This window comes from Petaurus breviceps, unplaced genomic scaffold (assembly GCF_028583685.1).
Source record: "Petaurus breviceps papuanus isolate PSGF00001 unplaced genomic scaffold, PetGlider_PUasm1.0 90919, whole genome shotgun sequence".
Lineage (NCBI taxonomy): Eukaryota > Metazoa > Chordata > Mammalia > Diprotodontia > Petauridae > Petaurus > Petaurus breviceps.
The window spans coordinates 8,979,236-9,001,660 of record NW_027187378.1 but is presented as its reverse complement, the minus strand read 5'-3'; the positions used below and the strand labels follow the sequence as shown (position 1 = coordinate 9,001,660).

At 38.7% G+C, this 22,425-nt stretch overlaps 1 protein-coding gene across 1 annotated transcript; it reads right to left on the bottom strand.

The window, feature by feature from the left end:
- Window positions 1-3,943: 3,943 nt before the first annotated feature.
- Window positions 3,944-16,597, bottom strand: SNRPB2 (small nuclear ribonucleoprotein polypeptide B2). The gene is made up of 7 exons (XM_069075453.1): window positions 16,450-16,597; window positions 14,669-14,757; window positions 13,464-13,636; window positions 7,960-8,100; window positions 6,808-6,858; window positions 4,958-5,046; window positions 3,944-4,325 (listed from the first exon to the last, which is right to left on the bottom strand). The coding sequence occupies exons 2-7, from the start codon at window positions 14,730-14,732 to the stop codon at window positions 4,166-4,168; spliced, it is 678 nt and encodes a 225-aa protein (XP_068931554.1). The 5' UTR covers window positions 14,733-14,757; window positions 16,450-16,597; the 3' UTR covers window positions 3,944-4,165.
- Window positions 16,598-22,425: the final 5,828 nt, after the last annotated feature.

Sequence of the window (22,425 nt, the reverse complement as noted above, 5' to 3'; positions counted from 1 at the left end):
AAATTCAACAAAAAATTGTGTCCACAACCTTGGTATTCTTCACATGTGATGTTCTGTGGTAGAATGTGGGCAAGAAACTTGACTATATAATCTATTAAGATCCCAGAATAAACAGCTTAAAAAACCTGAAAGCCAAGATTTAAAAAATAGAAAAATAGTGAGACTTACAGAAACTTCCAATTTCATGCCTCCTTGCCCTTAAACTCCAGCCATTAACCTTACTCCTGGAAAAAAATATCTTATGACCAAAACATAGCAATGGCCTAATCTTAAAAGTTTTTCTTAGAAGATGGGTTGGCTGAATGCATATCCAAGTTTTTTTCCTCTTGCCTAGTCACTTCCTGTCCATGTTAATGAACTTCCCCCAGAAGACTATTAGGACTCATGGGAATTGGCAATCCTCTGTGACTCACAACACACTAGTGGTAAAGCAAAGGTTTCCATTTGAATAGTATTTTCCTCTAAATTTAGAAAAATAAAATTCCCTATTATAGGAAAGAAAATAATCAAAAGAATTACAAAAATAAATGTTTAATATTGTATTAAGACATAGCTTGGTGAGCCAGTGCATAAAGTGCTGGGCCTCTAGTCAGGAAGAACTAAATTAAATTCTAGCCTCAGATATACTCAGGCTGTGTGACCCTGAGCAAACAAAAAAATGTGTCTACAACCTTGGTATTTTTCACATGTTTCTTCATCTGTAAAATGAGGATTATAACAGTCCCTAGCTCCCAGTATTTTGGGTATTTGGGGGGTGGGGTGGAAGGAGGACAAAATGAGATAATATTTATGAATTGCTTTGCAAACCTTAAAATGCTACATAAATCTCAATGAACTCACAGTCTAAGGGGAGAGACAACATACAAATAACCATGTACAAACAAGATATTAACTGGAAAAAATGAAGGTAGTCTCAGTGGGAAGGCATCAAAATTAAGAATTGGGAAAGGCTTCTTGCAGATGATGGGACTTCAGCTGAGACTTAAAAGGAAGCCATGGAAGCTAGGAGATGAAAAGGAGGAGGGAGACCAACCAAAAGGCAATGGCAATAGTCTAGGAGTGAGATGACGAGAACTTGGACCAGGCTGGTGGTGGTAGTGTCAGAGGAAAGGTGTTATAGATGAGAGGAGCTCAGAAGGTAAAATTATCTGGATTTGGCAACAGATTGAATGTGGAATGTAAGAGTGATGAACCCAGGATGACACCTAGGTTTTGAGCCTGTGTGTCTAGGAAAATATAAGTACTTTCAAGAGGAATAGGGAAATTAAGAAGGGAGGGTTGAGATGGGGAGAAGATATTGAGTTTAGTTCTGGACATGATGAGTTTAGGATTTCTATGCAAGATTCAATTTGAAACATCTTTAAGATAGTTGGAGATGAAAGACTAGGGGTCAGGAGAACTGCTAGGGCTAGACAAGTAAATCTGAGAGTCATCTGCACAGAGAAGATAATTAAATCCAAGGGGGCTAAGAGCTCCAAGTAAAATAGTAGAAGTATAACATTCCCCAGGAAAGAGCCTTGGGTGTTCCCATTAGTGGGTGTGATCTGGATGAAGATTCAGCAAACACGAAGGAGAACCAAGATAGATCAGTGTCAAAGAAGAAATTATCAAGATGTTGATAGACTGTCAAAGACTACAGAGCAGCCAAGAAGAATGAGGTTTGAGGAAAAGCTATCAGATTTGACAATTAAGAGATCAGAGCAGTATCAGTTAAATGAGGGTGGAAGCCAATCTGTAAAGCAAGAGGAAGTGGAAATATCTAATGTCAAGTAACATATCAAGGAGTTTAGACACAAAAGGAGAGATATAGCACAACAGATAGGGGTGGATGAATCAAGAAAATATTTTTTGAGGGAGAAATTGGCATGTTTGCAGATCGTAGGAAAGCGGCCAGTAAATAAGAAAAGATGAAAACTCTTAGTAGATATAGGGATGATAGCAGAGAGTAGGGATGATAAAATCTGCTGGAGAAGGTAGGATGGAATGAGAGCACTTGTGCATATAAAGCGGTTTGCTTTGGCAAATGTGAAAGAAACATGTGGCATTGCATGTGAAAGAAACAGTGAGAGAAGGCATCTAATTTATGTGAGATAAGGAAGTGGAGAGAAGTGGGAGTTCTCTGCAAATGGACTCAACTGTTTTGTCAAATATAATGAATGGTTCTCAGTTGAGAAAGTGAGAGGGAACTCTGGGAGGTTTCAGAAGTTTGGAGACACCACTGTGGAAGTGGAATAGTGGTCTAGAGAAATTTAAAAGGGTTGCTTTCCTACACTGAAAGCCCCGTTGAGATCTACTTGTAGTAGACTCAGTTAATATGATTTCATGACTTTCTCCAGCTTAGTTTAGCAGAATGTGAGAGCAATCCAGGACTGGGATTTGAAAGAATAAGTTCATTGATGGGATAAAGGGGCAAGGGACTTGAGAGAAGAGTACAGAGCTAAAGCAGTTCACCAAGGGGTTAAGATGGGAAAGGAAGGAGAGTGTACCTAGGGCACTGGGAAAGAATTAAGGGTTGGAGGCATTTGGACACCATGGCTAAAGATCAAGAACAGAGTTTGGAGTTGTAAAGCAGAAAAGGTGGAATGAAATGAGAATATGATCAGATAAGAGGAATTTTAGAGTTCATGAACATGAATGTGCAATGCTTGTGGGTGTTGGCAGGATCAAGGGCTGGTTGGAATAAGTCATGGGAAATGAGTAAACTGAGGAACTGGAAAGGTGAGGTGTTTGGGCAAGGGTGGGGGGGTGGAGAATATCAACATGTGGTGAAGTCACCTAGTAGGAGGGGAGGAGTTGAGGAGGAAAAACTGATCCAGAAACTGAACTCATTGATGGCGGAAAGTATCTTGTAGGTCAGTAGATAACAGCTACCAGAATATTGACTGGGTGATAAATATGGATTGAATGTGAAGGTAGGGGAGACTACTAGGTACTGCTGGTAGGAGAGCCTGAAGTGGCCAAGGAGTAATCAAAATCCCCTGATGAGACTAGGAAGTTGGGGTGTGAGTCTAAGTGCAATCAGTGCTGTAAAGGTCAGCCAGGGAAGCTGTGTCATTCACAGGGACCCAGGTCTCAAGGAGTGCAAGATGGAGAGAGTAAGAAAAAAAGATGAAGATGAAATCTAGCTTGTTACTACAGAGCACACTCCAGAAAGGAGGGGAGAGGGGGGGAAGTGATGGGAATGAGAGCAAACAGTGAGCGGAACAGGATTTGAACAGTGGTCCTCTGCAGGTTCATAATCACTAGGAAGGGGTAGGTATGACCAGTTGGGAGTAGGTTAATGACTGAGGAATGAATTTGGGTAAGTTATCATTGTCCACAGGAATTTGGTCCTGGGTAGAATGTTCACAGGGAATCAGGCAGCTGTGTGTGGCTGGAAAGTGGTAAGGGTAGAGTACCCAAGCAGGGCAACACAAGCCCTGTGGAATCGTGAGTCATCACAGAGGGTACCTGAAGCCCAATGTGGTGGAAAACATACTTGATTAAGCTTAAAAGGAAATTTTTATTTTCTTTCGCAGAGGCATTTTAATATCAGACTTAAAAATAGTAAGATTCCTAGGTGCTAGAGTGGGGTAAGAACTGGAAGTAACTGAAAAACAAAAGGTATTATTTTTTAAAGTTTAAATAAAGTCTGAAAATAATCTATACTCATATTATTTAGGAATAACCTCATCTAAAGACTATCATCAGATGACACTGAAATCCCTTAGTATTTAGAGTTCAAGAACCTCGAAGTCATCACCCTCTTTTCATCTATCCTCCCAAAAGGTAAGAAATAGTTACTTTCTAATTATTCTTTCTCTTTTACTCTCTCAGATGATCATTTTCTACCACTATAAAAAATGTGATTAGGAAAACACAAGATGTGGCCATAGAAAGTTACAATATAGAACAGATAAAGAGGGAAATGGGCCAAAAAAAAGAAAAGCCATAACATTACATATTGAATACAAGTAAGTTTTAATTGTACAAAATGTTTCTCACATGTTGCAGTACCCTAGGGAACGCTGGAGAATTTGAGTTAAAAAAAAAGTTTACACAAAATGTTTTACTACTTTCACTATTGTCATCAAAAAGCTCTTTGAAATTTCTGAACTGTATCTTTTGAAAAACGAAGAACAGAAGCTATAAATAAAACCAAGTCACTGAAAGAATGTCCATAAAGCTATTTCTTGGCATATGTAATCTTCATGGCATGGGATGGTGTGATCTTAAATCCTTGTAAGGCATCTCTGGCAGCACCAGCCTGCCCATCATTTTCAAACTCCACAAAAGCAATGTCGTGTCTCCCAGGTACCAACCGTACTTCTTTGAAACCAGGAAACCTTTAATTAAAAAAAGGGGGGGAGAGGATAGGTAATATATCTGATGTTAATTATGAAAGAAATTGATTGCAAACAACTCCCTCCCCACACACACAATGATAAAGGGCTCTGTGTATCTATCTGCCCTTAAAACACACTACTCCAAGCAAAAAATTAATCACAAAATCAGGATTGTAAAAAACTATCTATCTTAGGAGTGGTTAGGTGGCAGTGAATAGAACACCGGTCCTAGAGTCAGGAGGACCTGAGTTCAAATCCAGCCTCAGACACTTAACACAAAAACTAGCCATAAGACCTTGGGCAAGTCACTTAACCCCAATTGCCCTCCAAAGAAAGCAAAAACAAACAAACAAAAAACTATCTATCTGTACATATATATGTCTGTATACATATAAATATAGATACACACATGTATACTAAGTTTTATCAAAGCTTTGTCTCATGTTTTACACACATGTATTAAGTTCAAGTGACAATCCTAGACCAAATCAGCAAACTGGCAAAAAATTGTTATTCTGTAATGAACAGATAAATTAAAATCATGAAATTATAATTTGTTCTATCATGGGGCTTTCATCAGAAGCAAAGACTCATTTATTTAAAAAAAAAAACAAACAACAAAACAAACTTACTGATTAAACAGCATAGATAACATCATTTCATTAGTCTCCTCTGGCAAGTTATTTAGGAATAAAATATAATTCGGTGGGTAGTCAGGCACCTACAAAAATGCAAAATAAATTTAGGTTACAAGGAAAGGAACTAGTTGTAATCTTCTTTGTTATCTTAAATCAACAACTTCAAAGAATCCAATAGACTATAAGTGACATTAGAGTTAATAAAAGAAAATATACATTATATAAACAGTTCAGAAATTCACATTTTTACCAGTAGGAAGGGCAGCAGATTTGGTTGTACAGAAACCTTTCTGATTCCCAAAAATTTCCTCATTAATAAAAAGGATGAAATTTTTTTTTGTGTGTGGAAGAACCAGGAGGCTAGTGTTACAGGACTAACGAGTACATGGCAGAGAAGATGATAAAGGTGAGGGAGACAGAAAGGAGGGGGAGGTTATAAAGGGCTCTGAATACCAAACAGGATTTTGTATTTGATCTTGAAGGTGACTGGGAGCCACTGGAGCTTACGGGGTGTGGGTGTGGGTAATGATATAGTCAAACTTTGTGCTTTAGGAAAATCTGTTCCCTGGAGCCAAGCATAACAAGACTCATCACATTTCCACATTACAGCTCTTCAAATGAATATAACTATCATGTCCCCTATATACACTTATTAAAGAAAATTATTAGGGATCACTTATTTGGAGAAGCTGGTAGTCTCAGATTCAGTTTTCATCATTCAACAAATATGAGTGCCTACTGCATGCAAAGAACCACAGGAGATAAAAAAGATGACAACTTCACACATTTAGATAACACTTTCCGTACATCATCTCAATTGATTCTTCACATCTCTGTGAGGTAGGTAGGGCAGATACTATCCTCATTTTACAGATAATAAAAATGAAATTGTCATTTATCAAATATCACAAAACTTCTAAGTTAGTGGTGAACCAAGACTTGAAACCAGGTCTTTAGACTGTAAGTCTAGTGTACTTTCCACTAGGTTACAGTATTTTTCCCATACCCCCCATGCATCTCAAAGATGAATAAGGCTCAAACATAGGAGCTGGATTCAAATCCCACTTCTGATGCTTACTACCCATCTATCCTCAGCGGGTCTCAGTTCTCTTACATGTAAAATGAAGAGAATGTACTAAAAAAAAAAACCATTTAAGTCCCTTCTAGCTCTAGATCAAATGTGTCGGAATGCAGTGGAACCAGATGACATTTTAATCTAAATTTAAATTACATTTTAATTTAAATTTTATTTAATAAAATATACAATAGAATACAAGTAATGTTAATATGTAATTTTCTAAGTCAACATACTGCCCACAGAGATATTATGCACAGTTTAGTGGCCTCCATTTCTATTTGAGTTTGATACCACTGCTCTGGACCACAGACTTAGGATCCCAAGACATGACTTATGCGCTAAAGGTGCTTACAATCTAACACTCCTGACTCTGACATTAACTAGACCTGTGAAATAAGAGAGTAACTCTACACCTTGTTTTCTTCCCCTTTGAAAGGAAAAGTACTCTATTTCCTTTTAGAAATGTCTTTCTTTTGGGGTAACTTGCTATGTCCGAAAAACTTCGCCACTCTTAATATAATATCTTCTATTTTCATATAATTTATCTTTGGACAATACTTTTTCTTTTTTTTTCTTTTTTGGAGGAGAGAATGCAGGGCAATTGGGGTTAAGTGACTTGCCCAAGGTCACACGGCTAGTAAGTGTATCAAGTGTCTGAGTCCAGATTTGAACTCAGGTCCTTCTTACTTCAGAGCCAGTGTTCTATTCACTGTGCCACCTAGCCACCCCAATACTTTTTCTTAAGGATTCTATAAAGAAAGGTTACCTGAGGATTTGGGGTTGAATTTCCTTGGGTGTTAGCTGAATTTGGTGTGGCCTAACAAGAGAAACATAAAACAAGGTTACAATTTCTCATCATTACAACCAGCAGGAGTTCAGATTTGTAATTACTGAAGTACTACAATAGCTTCAGGAAGCTATTATATTTTGCCTTCCATTAAGAATATAACTTTTGATTCCAGATCTAAAACACATAAGGATAATTTCTTTTTTTAATGAACATAAAAGTATGATCCCAATTTTGAAAAGCCCAGTCCTGACCTTTACAAATATTACATAAAATGAGGCTTGTAAAGTTTTAAATTTTCCAACCAAAAGTTTCAATTTTATCTTCTATTAGAACAACCTTGACATAAAAGAAAAGATAGAGACTTCTAGAAACAGCCACCTGCATGTGACCAAGGGAAAAGAAAATTGTACCCAATGAAATTTGTTTCTAAAACATTCAATAGTTGTTTTCAGAGTGATAATCTTAAGTTTTGCTGTATAACCCACATTAAATTTCTCACTAAAGTTACTCAAAACATTCACAGAAAAGAGCCTTAAACGAATTATTTCTTCTTAACAGTATAAAGACCAGAATTTAAGAATGCCTCAAAAGACAAAGCTGCTTAACACAGTGCACTTTTTTTTTTAATCTAGAAGGCAAAAATAGAGGCTGAAAAACCTTTGTTTCTAAGTAAAATTATAATATATGTTTATGTGAATTTATGTGCCTGGTCATTCTAGTATTAAAAATGTCAATGATTTACTTATATACATCATAACATAATGGGAATCATAAGAGCTTGAGACTTCAGCCATTCAGCTTGTGAACTGGCAATATATATTTAAAACCAATGAAATGAAATGTTATGTAAGTAATTTGGCTGACACATTTTCATGGTCAATATCTATGCAGTTGATTAGCATAGCTATTTCTGAGTCTTGTACCTGCTATGACACAAATTTTATTGGATTTTCAAAATCCCAACATTTCAATATTAACAATAAATTTAAAAAAATGACTCTTCAAACACACAATAATATATAAATCCTCTGAGGCAAAAGTGCTAAGAAGGAAAAAAACCAACCCTGAAATCTTTACATGAAAGATGATTATTCTTACAAAGTTTTTAATGCATTTTTCTCAGCTTACCTGACCAGGCTTTTTATTTGCAGCATTGGCAGTTAGCTCCAAAGATTTAGCCTTTTTCTTCTCTTTTTTCTTTTCCTTATCAGCAAAAGTACCACGCATTTTAGAGATTACATCAGAGTCTGTTTTTGCATATTGAATTCTCTGTTTTAATTTTTAAAAGAATGAGTCTGTTATTCTAAATGTCATAAATATTTCATTACTAAAATACTTCTTTACTAAAATAAAGTATTGCTACTCACTTAGACACAACATTTCTAAGAAATCTATATAACAATTAGAAAATATTTTCTCGCCAGACAGAAGTGTCACTGTTGTTCACCATTTAAAAGGTATATTTTAGACTTGTATCAAATGAGGTTATAGTACAAATATACTTAAAACTATAGCATAATCAATCTACAAGTATGTGTTAAATACCAATAAGACAATCTTGGATTATCTGTACAACTTCCCTCTATGCATAAATAGGTCTTAATCGTCAGTTTAGACAACAGAACACAGAAAATCACAAAAGATTAGAAATATATATTTTTGCCTTAGGCCATTTAGTTCACATAAGCAAGTTCTGTTTGCTTTGAGATATCTTTATGAATTTAAGTATACTTTACTAAAATAAAATTCATTATCTTTTCCCCAAACTCTCTCTACTTCCTCAATACTAGAGAGCAACCACCAACCTTCTCAAAGTCCCCTGGGCTCACAATCATTTCCAATTCCTCACTAGAACTTACCCCACCTAACAAATCCATTGCTAAATCTTGTTTCTATCCTCATAGCACCTCTTATACAACTCCCCTATTCTACACACACACACAGCCACAATCCTAATTCATATCTCACAGGGACTACTCCAGTCTTCTAATTCTTCTCCTCAGCTTCCCGGCTTAAGTGTCCCCACTCTCCAATCTGTTTTCTACTCAGTGGTAAGATGATTTTTATAAAGCATAGGTTTAATTATCACTCCTTCATTCAAAGAGCTTCAGTGGTACCCTATTACTCCCAGTGTGAAATATAAATTCCTCTTTCTGTCATTAAAGTCCTTCATATTCTGGCCTCTTCCTCCTTTCCAAGACTTCTTAAACCAGTACTTCCCTCCACTCTATGTTCCAGCTGTACTGACCTAAAGTTCCTGGAAAGTGACATGCCACGTGTCATTTAAACTGGCTATCCCCATGGCTCTAGAATGCTGCCACCTCTCCTCTTAGGATTCCTGGCTTCTTTCAGGACTTAACTCAAATGCCACCAGCAAGAAGTTTTTCCTTGCACTACTGGCTGCTAAAGTCTTCCCCTTTTTGGGTTACCTTTATTTATTCTGAATGTATCTTTTATGTACCTATGTATTGGTACAGTTTTCCCTATTAGTATGGATGCTCCTTGAGAGCAAGGATTGTTTTGTGCCTTTTTTTGTTTCCCCAGTAAGCACCTAATGTTTGTTGACTATGGACATTTAACAAGATTAATCAACTTATTTAGATGCACAGAGAATACAAGTGCCTACTTGTTGCATTGTTTCTGTCACGCTCAACAATCTGTGGCCCAATTTTGGGGTTTTCTTGGCAAAGATACTAGAGTGCTTTGCCATTTCCTTCTCTAGCTCATTTTACAGATGAGAAAACTGAGGCAAACAGGGTGTTTAAGTGAATTGCCCATGGTTACACAGCTAGTAAGTGCCTGAGACTGCATTTGAACTCACAAAGATATCAACTGTCATCTAACTGCCCCCAAGCTGCTACCTACTTATTTATTTACAAACTGATGTTATTCCATTTCAAAGTGAAACAATTTCTAGTTAATAGCTCTTTCTTGCCTATAAATTACTACCTGCCTGTTTAAAAGCCAAGAATTCTGTCCTGGTCCAAGAGAAGCTGATGAAAAATTTAAAGTAAAGGCAATGCACAGCATTAGAAATGGAGTAGAAGGGAAATATGATGCCTCAAATAATATAGATTTTCTTTTTTTCATACCAGTGTAATATCCTTGGGGGGGACAACCTATGGATTGGTTAAGAAGGAATTAGGAAAAGTCTGAGAAAGATTGTCACTAAACTTTATTATGAGAGATTCTCTTAGGCTACAGTCTAAATCTGTATCCCCAAATGTCATTTTTAATGTGAGAGTTTTCTATGTATTTATCCTTCATCCTCCCCAAGTATCTAACAATAATAACACAGCAGCTAACATGTATATATAGTGCATTCTATGTGCCAGGCACTGTACTAATAAGCACTTTACAAATATAATCTTATTTGGTCCTCACAACAACCCTGTGAGGTAGGTACTAGTATTATTCCTATTTTACAGATAAGGAAACTGAGTCAAACAGAGGTTAAATGACTTACTTGTCCAGGGACACAGCTTGTCTGAGGTCTCATTTGAACTCAGAACTTCCTAACTCCAAGCCTGCTGCTCTCTCCACTGTATCACCCAGCTGCCCTCCACAGAGTGTGATTAAGTATTCTAGGAACTATTATCTTATCTGAATGTTTATATTAGAAGAATGTAACACAGACAGATTGGCCTACTGTTGTTACTCACATAAAACTGTTGATTGACAATGAGAATCATAAAATATTAGAGCTGGAAGGAATGTCAAATCATTTAGCTCCACCTTCATTTTACAAATTAATAAAATGAGGCCTAGAGACTTATCCAATGAAGCTAGTTAGGGTCAGAAAATGCTTAGAACCCATGTCTCCTATTCTACAAAAGGCAAGAGTGGTGGCAGGTGACTGGGATAAGTGACACACATAAAATGCTTTAAGAGGTTCAGCTGAAGAACCTGGAGATATTTAGCCCAGAGAAGTGACGTAGAGGTAGGGATAATGGAAGGGTGTACCAAAAGAGACAGGATAGCTGTCTTCAAGAATGTAAAGGATGCAATATAGAAGAGAGTATACTTATTTTCCCTAGCATTAGAAGGCAGAGTTAGGAATAATGGGCAGAAGTTGCTAAGTGGTAGGACACAAATAGTTTAACAATGAGAGATTTCAAATAACAGAATGGGCTGCTTCAGAAGGCAGTGGTGCACCCCTGACCAAAGAGAAAACAAATCTAGATGCCTGCTGGGTATGCTGTGGAAGAAATTTCTGTACAAGCTCATTTTGGACTCTGGACTGAGATCCCTCCTCATTCTGAGATTCTGGGATAAGCATAATGCAGGTTGAATAATAAGGTATGAAGGAGAGAAAGCAAAGACCTAAGGAGCTCTGGGAAAATTTTTAAAAAGGAGATCTGGTCAAGCAGAGATGGCCAGGAGAAGCTTCCCATGGCCTGTAGTGAACAAACAGTTTTGATATCTGACATTTATATTAATAAGTAGCATAAACAATGTACTTGGTTCATTCAAATTCCAGAAAACCCACAAATGGGATGGTTTTGGTAGGAATGAATCAGAATCATTATCCATTCTGTCAGTCATAGAAAAGATTTAGAGCTGGGCTGATCAGGGTCACAGGTCATCTAAATTCAACTCTGTCATTTTTATAGACTAGAAAAAATGGAGAATAATGAAGAGGTTCAGTGACTTGCCCAACATTACCCGGCATCTAGTAAGTAAAACTAGTATGTGAACTCTGACCCTCTGCCACCAGTCAGTATACCCTGCTTGCTCTTACTTGTCCACATACCCCATCTGTTGCCTAATCTAAGCATCTCCCTCATCTTCATTTCTCTGACCAATTCCCTTCTTTTTATCCCACAGATATCAAGTTCTTCCTGGGTCTCATCCCGTCTTGCCCAGATGATGCAATAGCCTCCTCCTCAGTCTTCCTGCCTCTTTCTATCTTTTCCAAGGCTGTAGATCTGGCCTTTGTCATCTCCTCCCCTACTCAAACTCCAGGGGCTCCTCCCTATATAAGATCCTCTGATTTCCTCCTATTTAATAATAACTGCCTTCCATGCACTCTATGGTCCAGTCATTTTGGTCTCCCTATTGTTCCCCACCAGCCATGAGGCTCCCTCTTCTTTCTTTGTGCCTCTGCAATAGCTCTTCCTTTTCATTTTTAACCTCCACTTCTCAGAACACACAATTCCTTCAACATTCAGCTTACGAACTACTTCTTACAGGCCTTTCTCTGTCCCCAAGCTGCTAGTGCTTCTCCTCAAAGATTATCTTGATTCTACTCTGTACATAGCTCATGCTCACCAAACAATGCACCACTGTGTGTTCTTCATTAGAACATCAGCTGCTGGAGAACAAGAAACTTATGTTGCTTTTTCTTTGTATTCCCAGGGTTTAGCAGAGCTTGGCACACAGTAGAACTTAATAATTGCTTGTTGACAGATCTTACTCAAGCTAAAGACACTTACTTCCTCAAGCTAAACTATTACCATCCCTGATCCTAGGGTTCTTAAGCACAAGGCCAGGATTGCCTTTGATGACAGTCCTACCTACAGTTCTGGCAAGTTACCTCCCATTTCCAGGGATATCTCCTCCTCTGCCAAACAAGCAGATTTGTTTAGATATGAGGTTCTTAAACTGAGGTCCAAAAACATGTTTTAAAAATATTTTGATAATTTTAATTTAATACAACTGGTTTCTTTTGCAATTCTACATTTTACTTTGTGCATTTAAAAAGGAGCTAAGAGGCTTCACCAAACAGCCAAAGGCATACATGAAACAAAAAAGGTTAAGAATCCCTGGAATAAGGGTGGCTAGGTGGCGCAGTGAATAGAGCACCGGCCCTGGAATCAGGAGGACCTCAGTTCAAATCCGGCCTCAGACACTTAACACTTAAATAGCCGTGTGACCTTGAGCAAGTCACTTAACCCCAATTGCCCTCCAAAAAAAAAAGGCAAAAAATAAAAAATCACCTGGAATAGGTGATCTTTAATTAAAAATCTTATGATCCTCGAATTCTCTCACCTACAGGGAAATCATTAGCAGGTGACTATCTAAAACTATACTAAGATGACTCTGACTGAGGGATACAAGAGCCCAGTGAGAAGACTCTCACACAATTCTATTAGAAAAGGAGACTTGGGGCATTATCTCATTCTCTTTGAGAAGGAATAATTTATCTAGTTGTAAAATTGCTTTATATAACATATTAACCTCTGTTTTAAAGCAACCTGAAAAGCTCGATTATTTCCTCTATTTACTTAACTGAACTCATTTAAGAAAAACAATATCTATTAGTATCATTTTCTTCAGGGAAAATTGATTCACAAACTAGCATCCAAAACCATGTCTCAAGCATAAAAGTTTCAATCTCAAATATACATAAATCTATAATAATTTTAATATCACAGGATAGTTGATTTATCTAGAGCTGAAACTAGAGGCCAGCCATTTAGTCCCACACTCTCATTCTGAAGATGAGGAACTGAAGCAACAAAGAAAAGTGACTTGCCTAATCATACAGCTATTACATGTGTGTGTGGAGGTTGCATTCATTCCCAGGTCTACCTGAATACAGATCTAGCACTTTTATCTAGTACCTTATGCTGCTTCTGAATAGAGAAAATGAAAAAATAAAAAGTAAGAGACTAGCTGAAAAAACTTACCATTGGTTTACCATAAAACGGAAAGCCTTGTAACTGTCTCAAAGCATTTGTGGATGAGCCAAGTTCTTTAAATATAACAAAAGCTTGCCCTCTCATCTTCATAGTCTTTAATGCCACAATATCCACTACATGGCCAAACTGAGAAAAGAGTGCATACAATGATCTCTTCAGTTCTACACAAAATCAGAAAAGAAACAAGTTAACTATAAATGAAAAAAGTATGCTGTAACTATAAATTAATTATATATATATATAACAGATTAACTATAAATGAAAAAAATAAAAATATTACATATTCCTGGTGCTACCCCATTCTCTATTCCAGGGAAAGGAAGAATTTAAGCTACAAATGTTTAATTTTGCTTTTGAGTTTTTGCTCATTTTTTGGCTACACTGCCAATTAAGACTCTCCCACTGAGAAAAGAGCCATTATAATTGACTAGACAGTATAAAGATTTTGCAAGATAGAATAAATTCAGTCTCTCCACTTATAAGCTTCAAATAGCAACAGCAGGAGGCAAGCTGTCCTTGAAATTCAATCTGTAGTTAGTTTCAAATCATTAAAATTCGATTTGATGTACCTCTCGCTTCTCTTTGTAGAGGTGGGGTTCTATGAGTGTAGAATAATCTATATATTGTCATGTATAACTTAAGTGTTCTTTGCTTTTGCTGAACTGTTAAGTTTCCCTCTTTTCTTTTATAATCTTTGTTACTTACAATGGTTCACTGGATAGGTGAGAGGGGCAACCATACATTCATAAATGAAAGTAATATAAAATAGACAAATGACCTAAACTAATACTTCAAGCACAGGATAAACAATTGGTGTGAAAGAGGGGAAAGATAGTTTAAAGAAACCTTTTGTAGTGTTTGTTGTCTGCATACAAGATCAGTGCTATTTAAAATATATGATTATATGGGAAAAGTTTGAGAGAACATGGCTAATTTTACTCATACCAAAATATTCATTCATTACATTAAAGAGTAACAAGAAAAAAAGCATAAAGAGTACAAGTAAACTTGGTTAACATAAATTTTAAGACAGAAAATACTTTTTGAAATGAGGTCATTTCACTTGGTACATATGAAGGAATAAAAATTTATTCAAAGCAGAGTTTATATTTTGTAGTCAATTTCACTATCAACCAACCAACACATGATATATAACCTAAAGCTAGGAGCCAAACAGATACACAAAAACTTACCTTCTTTTTTGATTTTATCATTCATATTGTTGATATATATTGTATGATTTGGTCTGATATCCATGTTTTGGACTAAATTTCAGAGAAGCCTAGAAAGAAAAAAATTTCATTTTTAAAATTCTCTTATCACCTGTTTAAAGTGGTGAAGCATTTGAATATGTTTCTTTCTAATGCATTTTACTTTGGTTGGTTTGCTAAATCAATGAATCAACCAGCACTTACTAAGCTCCTATTATAAAGGAGGAAACTATGCTAGGTATTTGGGTTGGTTGGTTGCTGTCCATCATTCTGGAGGGCCAAAATGACATCATTATGTTACTGTTACTGTGGCTGATGAGCCCAAGAGAAGTTTGGAATGCTCTACCACAGGTTACACAAATAGGATATGTGGGATGTATTCTCTAAATTTGCACATCTTCCATTTCTTTTGAGCTACTTCCATTCTGCTTTGCTCGTGTAGCCCAAAACCTTTGATGCCAACGTGCCGTGTTTAGCAGTCCTCTGCCAGCATCTCCCATGTTCCACGAACAATTCCAAAGTTCTTTAGGGACACCTTATAGACTGAAGCTAAAAGCAGAAGTCTCTACCTCTAAGAGGACAGATACTCAAGTAAAGTAGGGTCATTTCCTCTCGTGTCCAGAACCTGTGAATTTAAAACTCAGCTTCTGAAGTGCAAAGATCATATACAGTTATGACTTTTTTTTTTGATCCCCCCTCTCCCCAGCCAAAGGATTTTCCCCCCTCCCCCCCTCTACAAATACACATGCCTGGGTACCAAGTCAGTGAGCACTCATTAAATGGCTTCCACAAGACACCCTTCTCTAGTTCTCACAGCTCAGGTCCTTGGTCCCCAGGTGACTCCAGCTGGGGACCTAACCAAGAAGTTGGTAAACCTCTGGGTTTAAGCAGCATATGCTCTAGTTGTCCTGAACTCCTTCCCTCTTCGTCTCCCCTACCCTCTCATATATATATAGCCTGCAGTGTACATATTTGTTTGCAATTGTTTCTTCTATTAGACTGTAAGCTCCTGGAGGCTAGGGGCTGTCTTCTGTGTCCCCAGAGTTTTTATCCCCAGCCCAGCACACAGTAAGCACTATATAAATATTAGCTATTAGCATTATTATTGATTCTAACGTCTTCTCTGTTATTAACAACCTATCCTGCACATAGCTTGCTTTGTATATATTTGTTTACAAGTTCTTCTCCCCCACCAGATTAGATTGTAAGCTCTTGAGAGCAATAGCGCTTATCTTCTGCCTCTTTTTGTACCCCCTGTATTTAGCACATTTCCTAGCACACAGTAGGGGCCCAATAGATGTTTATTGGTGCCTCCCATCCGTAGATTATTTCCTATTTGTCCCGTCTATAGCTTGTTTGCATAGAAGTGTTTGCTCGTCGAATCCCCCATTGGACGCGGGACAGGAACAGTCTTCAGCCTCTTTTTTGAATCCCCAGGGCTTGGTTAGTACAGAGCCCGGCACATAGGCGGTGCTTAATGCTTACAGGCTACCTGACTAAACTGAGTGAAGAGGCCCCCGGATGGGTTCACGAGACCTGGGGGCCTCCGCCTCGAAGGCAGCCTCGGCCCAGCCAGCCCCAAGACGGCGCCCCCCCACCCCCAGCCCACGGGATTTCCCCTCCTCGGACCCCACGCCGGGCCAGGAGGGAGGGGAAGAGGACAGTCCCGGGGTCCTCCCCCAGGGAAGCAACGGCAGTCCCCCGCAGTACGGACAGAAGGATAGAAAAAAGTGGCGTCTCCGTCACGCAGCCCCAGGTCCTACCTAAAAGGCTTCGGTTGCCTCTCCCAATGCTCACTCCGCGCCGAAACACCGGAAGAAAAATGAGAACCGCCGGAAATAGAGTACATGGAGAGACAGGCAACTTAATCGAGAGCCGAGCACTGGCGCCGGGCTCGTGAGAGGTCGAGCGCCAAGTGTGTCGATTCCCCGGTGAGCGACAGCCTCGTGCTGCGCAGGCGCTCACTGTCGGAGTGGGATGGTAGGCGAGTCCTGTTGGAGCCACTGAACGGCTTGGGATGAAGAGTGTTGGGAGGGCGGGCAGAGAAGAATGGGAAATTGGAGAGAAAATGGGGCACCTGGGGGGCGCAGTGTATAAAGTGCCTGGCCCGGAGTCAGGAAGGCTCATTTCCCTGAGTTCATAGTCTGGGCCTTAGGCACTAGCCGTGAGACCCTGGGCAAGTCACTTAACCCTGTTTGCCTCAGTTTCTTCATCAGTAAAATGTGCTGGAGAGGGAAATGGCAATCCACTTCAGTGTCTCTGCCAAGAGAACCCCAATTGGGGTCACAGAGAGTCTGACAAGACTGAAAAAAACCTACTTAGAGAAAATAGCAGGCTCTTTGACCTATAAGCCAGACTCTGTCAGTGTTGTTACTCTCTCCTCTCCCTCCGTCCTTTGTAGGTATTCAAATTCTCCCCATCCTTCAAGGCACTGCTCAAGCCCATCTCTACCCCAAAGCACCTCCCTCCGCTCCTAGTGTCTTCCCTCTAAGATTGTCCCCGTTAGACTGAGCTTTTTGAAGGCAGGAGCCTGGTATTTGCCTCCATTTGTATCCCCAGAAGATAGCAACGTGCCTGGCATATAGTAAGCACTTAATAAATGCTTATTCTGCCCCTAAACCTAGTTGTTTACTTGTTGTCTGCCCCATCAGAATGTAAGCTTCTTGAAAGCAAAGGTCAACTTTTACCTTCTTTAGCAGCCTCAGGGCTTTGCACAGTGCCTGGCTCAGGGTAGGCACTTAAAGCTTACTGATTGATGGCCTGACTGCTACCTTTCATTTAACTGTAAAGGCAGTGAATAAGCTGTTATTAATCGCCCAAAGGCTGCGGGAGGAGGAGGAGTGGTTTCCTCCTGAGAGAGGTCTTCAAATGGACAGGATGACCACAGTGTTTGAGAGTTGATAGTGAGGATTCTCTTTGGGCTGTGAGTTGGTCTAGATTCTAGACTATCACAGCTGATGAGGTCCCTGTATCTTATTCAAGTACTTTTCAAAGTTGAAATTCTGCGAGTCTGATACACAATCTGTCTAAATTCCTCCGATTCCCTTTAATAACCAGATGGCATTAGGAGTATATACCTGGCCCCTGGTTTGGAGCCACATTTATTTCCTTACATATTATTTCCCATGTATTTCCCTTCTGGGGAGTCCAAGTCCTGCAAATAGCATCATCAAACTGAATGCATAAGTCTCTGTTCTTTCCTTCCTACAGGAGTCCCAGCCATTGGGTACCCCTGAGTCTGGAGGACTTTGGGGTCCTGTGAAGAAGTAGGACCTATGGGAGAGAGACTAATTATCTGAATTGTTTCTGGGTTATTGTGATGCCTTTTTGTTGTTTTCTATGGTATTTTTAGGCTAACCTGAGTCTTTTATATGTTTTCTGAATTATTTATGAATGTTTTCAGTACTTTGCATTTCCTGTGTTTTCTGTATTCAGTATTACCAAGAAATAAACTTTTATTAAGTGCCTACTGTGTGCCAAGCACTGTGCTAAACACTAAGGATACAGAAAGAGGCAAAAGACATTTCTTGTCCTTAAAGAGCTTACAATCTAATAGAAGAGACAACATGTAAACAAATATATACGAAGCAAGCTACATAGAGGATAAATAGGAAATGATAGAGAGAGGCACTTGAATTAAGAGGAGGTGAGAGACTGGATTTTAGTTGGGACTTGAAGTATAGGCTTCATTCACAGTTTGGGAAGAACATTGATATAAGCAGCTAGGTAGTTCAGTGGGTAAGATACTAGACTTGGCATCAGGAAGACCTGAGTTTCAGTCCTGCCTCAGACACTTTCCCACCTGGGAGAAAGTGTTGGGTAAAATCTTGGTCTTGAAGTTGAGAAGTCCTGAGTTCCAGCCCTGTGTGATTTGTTTAACCTTTCTCCAGCTCAGTGGGGATAATAATAGCACCTACATCATAGGGTGGCTTTAAGGATCAAATGAAAGAATACATGAAAAATGTTTTATAAAACTTGAAGCTCTCTATAAAAATATAACTATTAAAAATATATAATATAATATATTATAAATATACTATAAAAATAACTATTATTATTCTATGTGATCTGGGAGATCCTTTCCACTCACATTTATGGTCACCTAGACAAGAATTAATATAGAGAGGGGTGAGGAGGGCCAACATAAGCCAGCAAGTCAGTAATATTTCTTGGATTGACCTTAATCTATTGTAAACCTAGGATTTGGGATTTCTGGGCCACAAGTCTGATTCTGGGGCACTCACTGCTAGCCCCTGAACCTCTTCCCCAAAATAAACACCCACTAGGAAATCTCAAATACATGCCATCCAGCACTAGAGGGAACTTTGGAAAATTGCCAAGCTTTCTATGACTCTCGGAGAACCACTTTCTATTCTCCAGCTTTTCCTCTTCCTGATTTCCCCTGTTAGTCTAATAGGTGGGGCAGCAGGAATGCTCTGTCTGGAATCAGAGGATCTGAGTTCTAATCCCGGCTCTGCTATTTTTTTACTTTGGGCAAATCACTGAATCTAGCAGGGTCTCAGATCTTTATTGGTAAAATAAATGGGGAGGGCTAGATGATCTCTAAAATCTCCCTCCTTCCAAATCTTTTTAACCTATGAGAACTGTGAGCCCAGTAGGAAACCAAATCCCTCCTGGAACTTGTCATATATTTCAACAAAGAACCGTAATTATTTGAACATAGGAGAATAGTGTAATGGGGCTCAAGCCTGGTGCATTTACACAAGCCAGTCAATCAAGGAGTATTGATTAAGTAATTACCAAATTCCTAAAACCTGGGGATATAAAGAAGGGCAAACAACATGATCCCTGCCCTCAAGGAGCACATATTCTAATGGGGGAATAATAACTAGCATTTAGATCCAGTTTTGAAATTTTGCAAAGTATTTTACAAACCTCCCCAATGAATCTCCTCTGTACTTTGGACTAAACCAATGATTCCTCCGTACCTCCAATTTGGGCTCTGTTTAGATCCTGACAGCTTATAGAATAAAGAAATGGAGTTAAGGCCAATGACTGAATGCCATTTTCTTCCTTTTCTTATCTCTCTACCCTAGAACTCTCAATGTTTACTTCTAGCGATAACACATCCCTTTTGCTGTTACAGTCTTGTTCTTCCTCCCCTACATTCCCCAGCTCTTTGGTTCTTTCCAGAAGGAGTGCACATCTTCTCAACTTTATGAGTGAAGTTCTCATTTCATTAAGTGATGCACAGATATAAACCCTTGTTACATTTCTAATTGGATTCATTAATGTTCATAGGATCTCAAGATTTAGATGATAGCGTACAACTCCCTTATTATACAGATGAAAAAACTGAGTCCCATAGAAGGGAAGTAGCTTGATGCTAGTGCTGCTGCCAAATCTTCTCACATTGGTGAAGAATAAGGTCTTACATTTGGGTTCAAAGAGTCAGCTTCACAAGTGTAAAACAGAGAAAGCCTGGCTACATAGCAGTTCACCTGAAAAAAATCTGGGAATTTTAGTAGATGGCAAACTCAAGATGAGTCAGCAATGTGGTGTAAGATAATATCATCTTAAGCTACATTAAGAGAGGCATCGTGTCTAGGACTGGGGAAATGATCATCCTATTCTACTCTGACCTGGTCAAACCACACATGGGTCCAGTTATGGGTGCCACATTTTAGGAAGGACATTGATAAGCTGGAGAACATCCAGAGGGGAAACAGAGAATGGTAAAGATCCTTGAAATCATGTCATGTGAACATGAGTTCAAGAAACTAGGAATGTTAGGTTCAAAGAAGAGAAAACATTGAGCAGATATGATAGCAATCTTTAAGTATTTGAAAGGATGTCATGTGGAAGACAGACAGATTAGACTTTCCCAGTTTGGCATCAGAGAGCAGAATTAGAAACAGTGGGTGGAAGAGGCAAGGCAGATGAAGGCTTGATGTAAGGAAAAATTTCCTAATTAAAGCTATACAAAAGTGAAATAGGCTTCTTACCTCAGGAAGTCATGAGTTCACCTTCTCTGGAGGTCTTCAAGCAGCAGCTGGGTGATCCTTCATTGGTTATTTTGCAGAAGGGATTCTTGTTTAGATATGGGTTGGAATAAATGGAATTTGGAGACATTCCTATCTCTGATGTCTGTCCTTTAAACGGAAGCATGCTTTAAACTACCATCAATCAAATTATTTTCAATGTGTCTTTAGGTTTATATATCCCATGTAAACTTCTCGATTTAATCAGATTCAGCTGTTTGTACCTACTTATGATTTTCACAGGGCAGAAAGAACTAGAACCTGTGTCCTATCTGGTGAAAAAAAAAAGTGAGTCAGTAAGTAGAATGAACTTAACACCTACTATATCCAATTTAGTTCCTATCTGGTGGGGAAAAAAAGTGAGTCAGTAAGTAGGATGAACTGAACACCTACTGTGTGCCAGTTTAATTCTAAAAGGTCATCTTTAGTCAGCTTGGGATGCTGTCATATTCCACTGGTCTAGATGATTGCAGTAGCATATATCAGTAAAATCACAGGGCTAGTCCCTATGCCTAGGTCCAATGCTACACAGTTCTAATCTTCTGCAAAGGAATCTATTAACTCAACATATAAGCAGAAAAAAATGATACACTATACTTATTTCAAGTATTTCTCCTACTTAAAGAATCTCCTCCAGTGAGGGTTGCATTGGTGGTTTTACTATATAACAAGTAATAAATAGATCTAGGCCCATATTGGGCCCTTGTCCATCACCTAATCTTGCTTTCACAGGTTGCATTTCATATGTCAATTCCACCTTGAAAAATGAAAGGGATCCCAAGGCCACCCAAAACAGTAGCACAGTAAATGAGTTTTGTGGTTACTTAATCATTTAGTTGCATCTGACTCTTCATGAACCTGTGGACCAGAGCATGCCATGCCTTTCTGTCCTCCACTATTGTCAATGGGGTTTTCTTGGCAAAGATACTTGGAGTGGTTTGCCATTTCCTTCTCCCTTGGTTCATCTTTTGTCTTAACCCTCCACTATGACCTGTTCATCTTAGGTAACCCTGCATGGTATAGCTCATAGTTTCATTGAGTTGTGCAAGCCCCTCTGCCATGACAAGGCAGTGACCCAAGAGGGGAAATAGGTTTAGAGTAAGTATTGTTCTGGTTGCAGTTGCTAGCATTTTCTAAATAGTATTAACCAAATTTATCCTATAAAAGCTATCCTTACCCCTACCCTGAGGGAAATGGTGAATAACCATTTGCTGGATGAGTTATAGGAGAAGAATCTTGTTCATAGTCTTATGAGTGACCTCCGAAGTCTTTTCCAAATCTTAGTTTCTTTGATTTCAGTTAAGAAGTTATGATTTACCTTCCTTTGACAGGTTGTTTGTTTGTTTTTTTATTGGGCCAAACCCAGAGGCAGCATTATTATATTCTAGCCAAGCTTCATATAGTTGATCATGATAAAGCTTGCTTCTTTTAGGAGTGACAGAAATATTACTACAAACGGTTGGGAATGAAACTCTGCTATGGAACTTGAATTATAAGGAGGAGAACTGATAAAGATCTTTGTGACTCCCGGATCCACATACATTTTCTGGCTTATCTGCACTTGCTTTATTGGCCTTATTAAATATTTCCAATATCTCGCTGTGGTAGTTTGGAGGAAGGGTAATGTTTAAAAGGGGAATGCATCATAAAGCAGAGGTGGATAAATATTTTGGTTTATTTATATAACATAAAGCAGCAAAATGTACAACATGCAGTTTGTTTATGCCTCCTTCCCCC

Bases quoted from the DNA above. Each gene is read 5' to 3' on its own strand.
- SNRPB2 (XM_069075453.1), bottom strand. From the start codon at position 14,732: ATGGATATCAGACCAAATCATACAATATATATCAACAATATGAATGAT. The intron at 8,101-13,463 runs GTAAGTTTTTTC...AAATTAAAACAG, and splicing joins CGTTTTATGGTAAACCAATG to AGAATTCAATATGCAAAAAC. The intron at 6,859-7,959 runs GTAAGCTGAGAA...TTCTCTTGTTAG, and splicing joins CAAATAAAAAGCCTGGTCAG to GCCACACCAAATTCAGCTAA.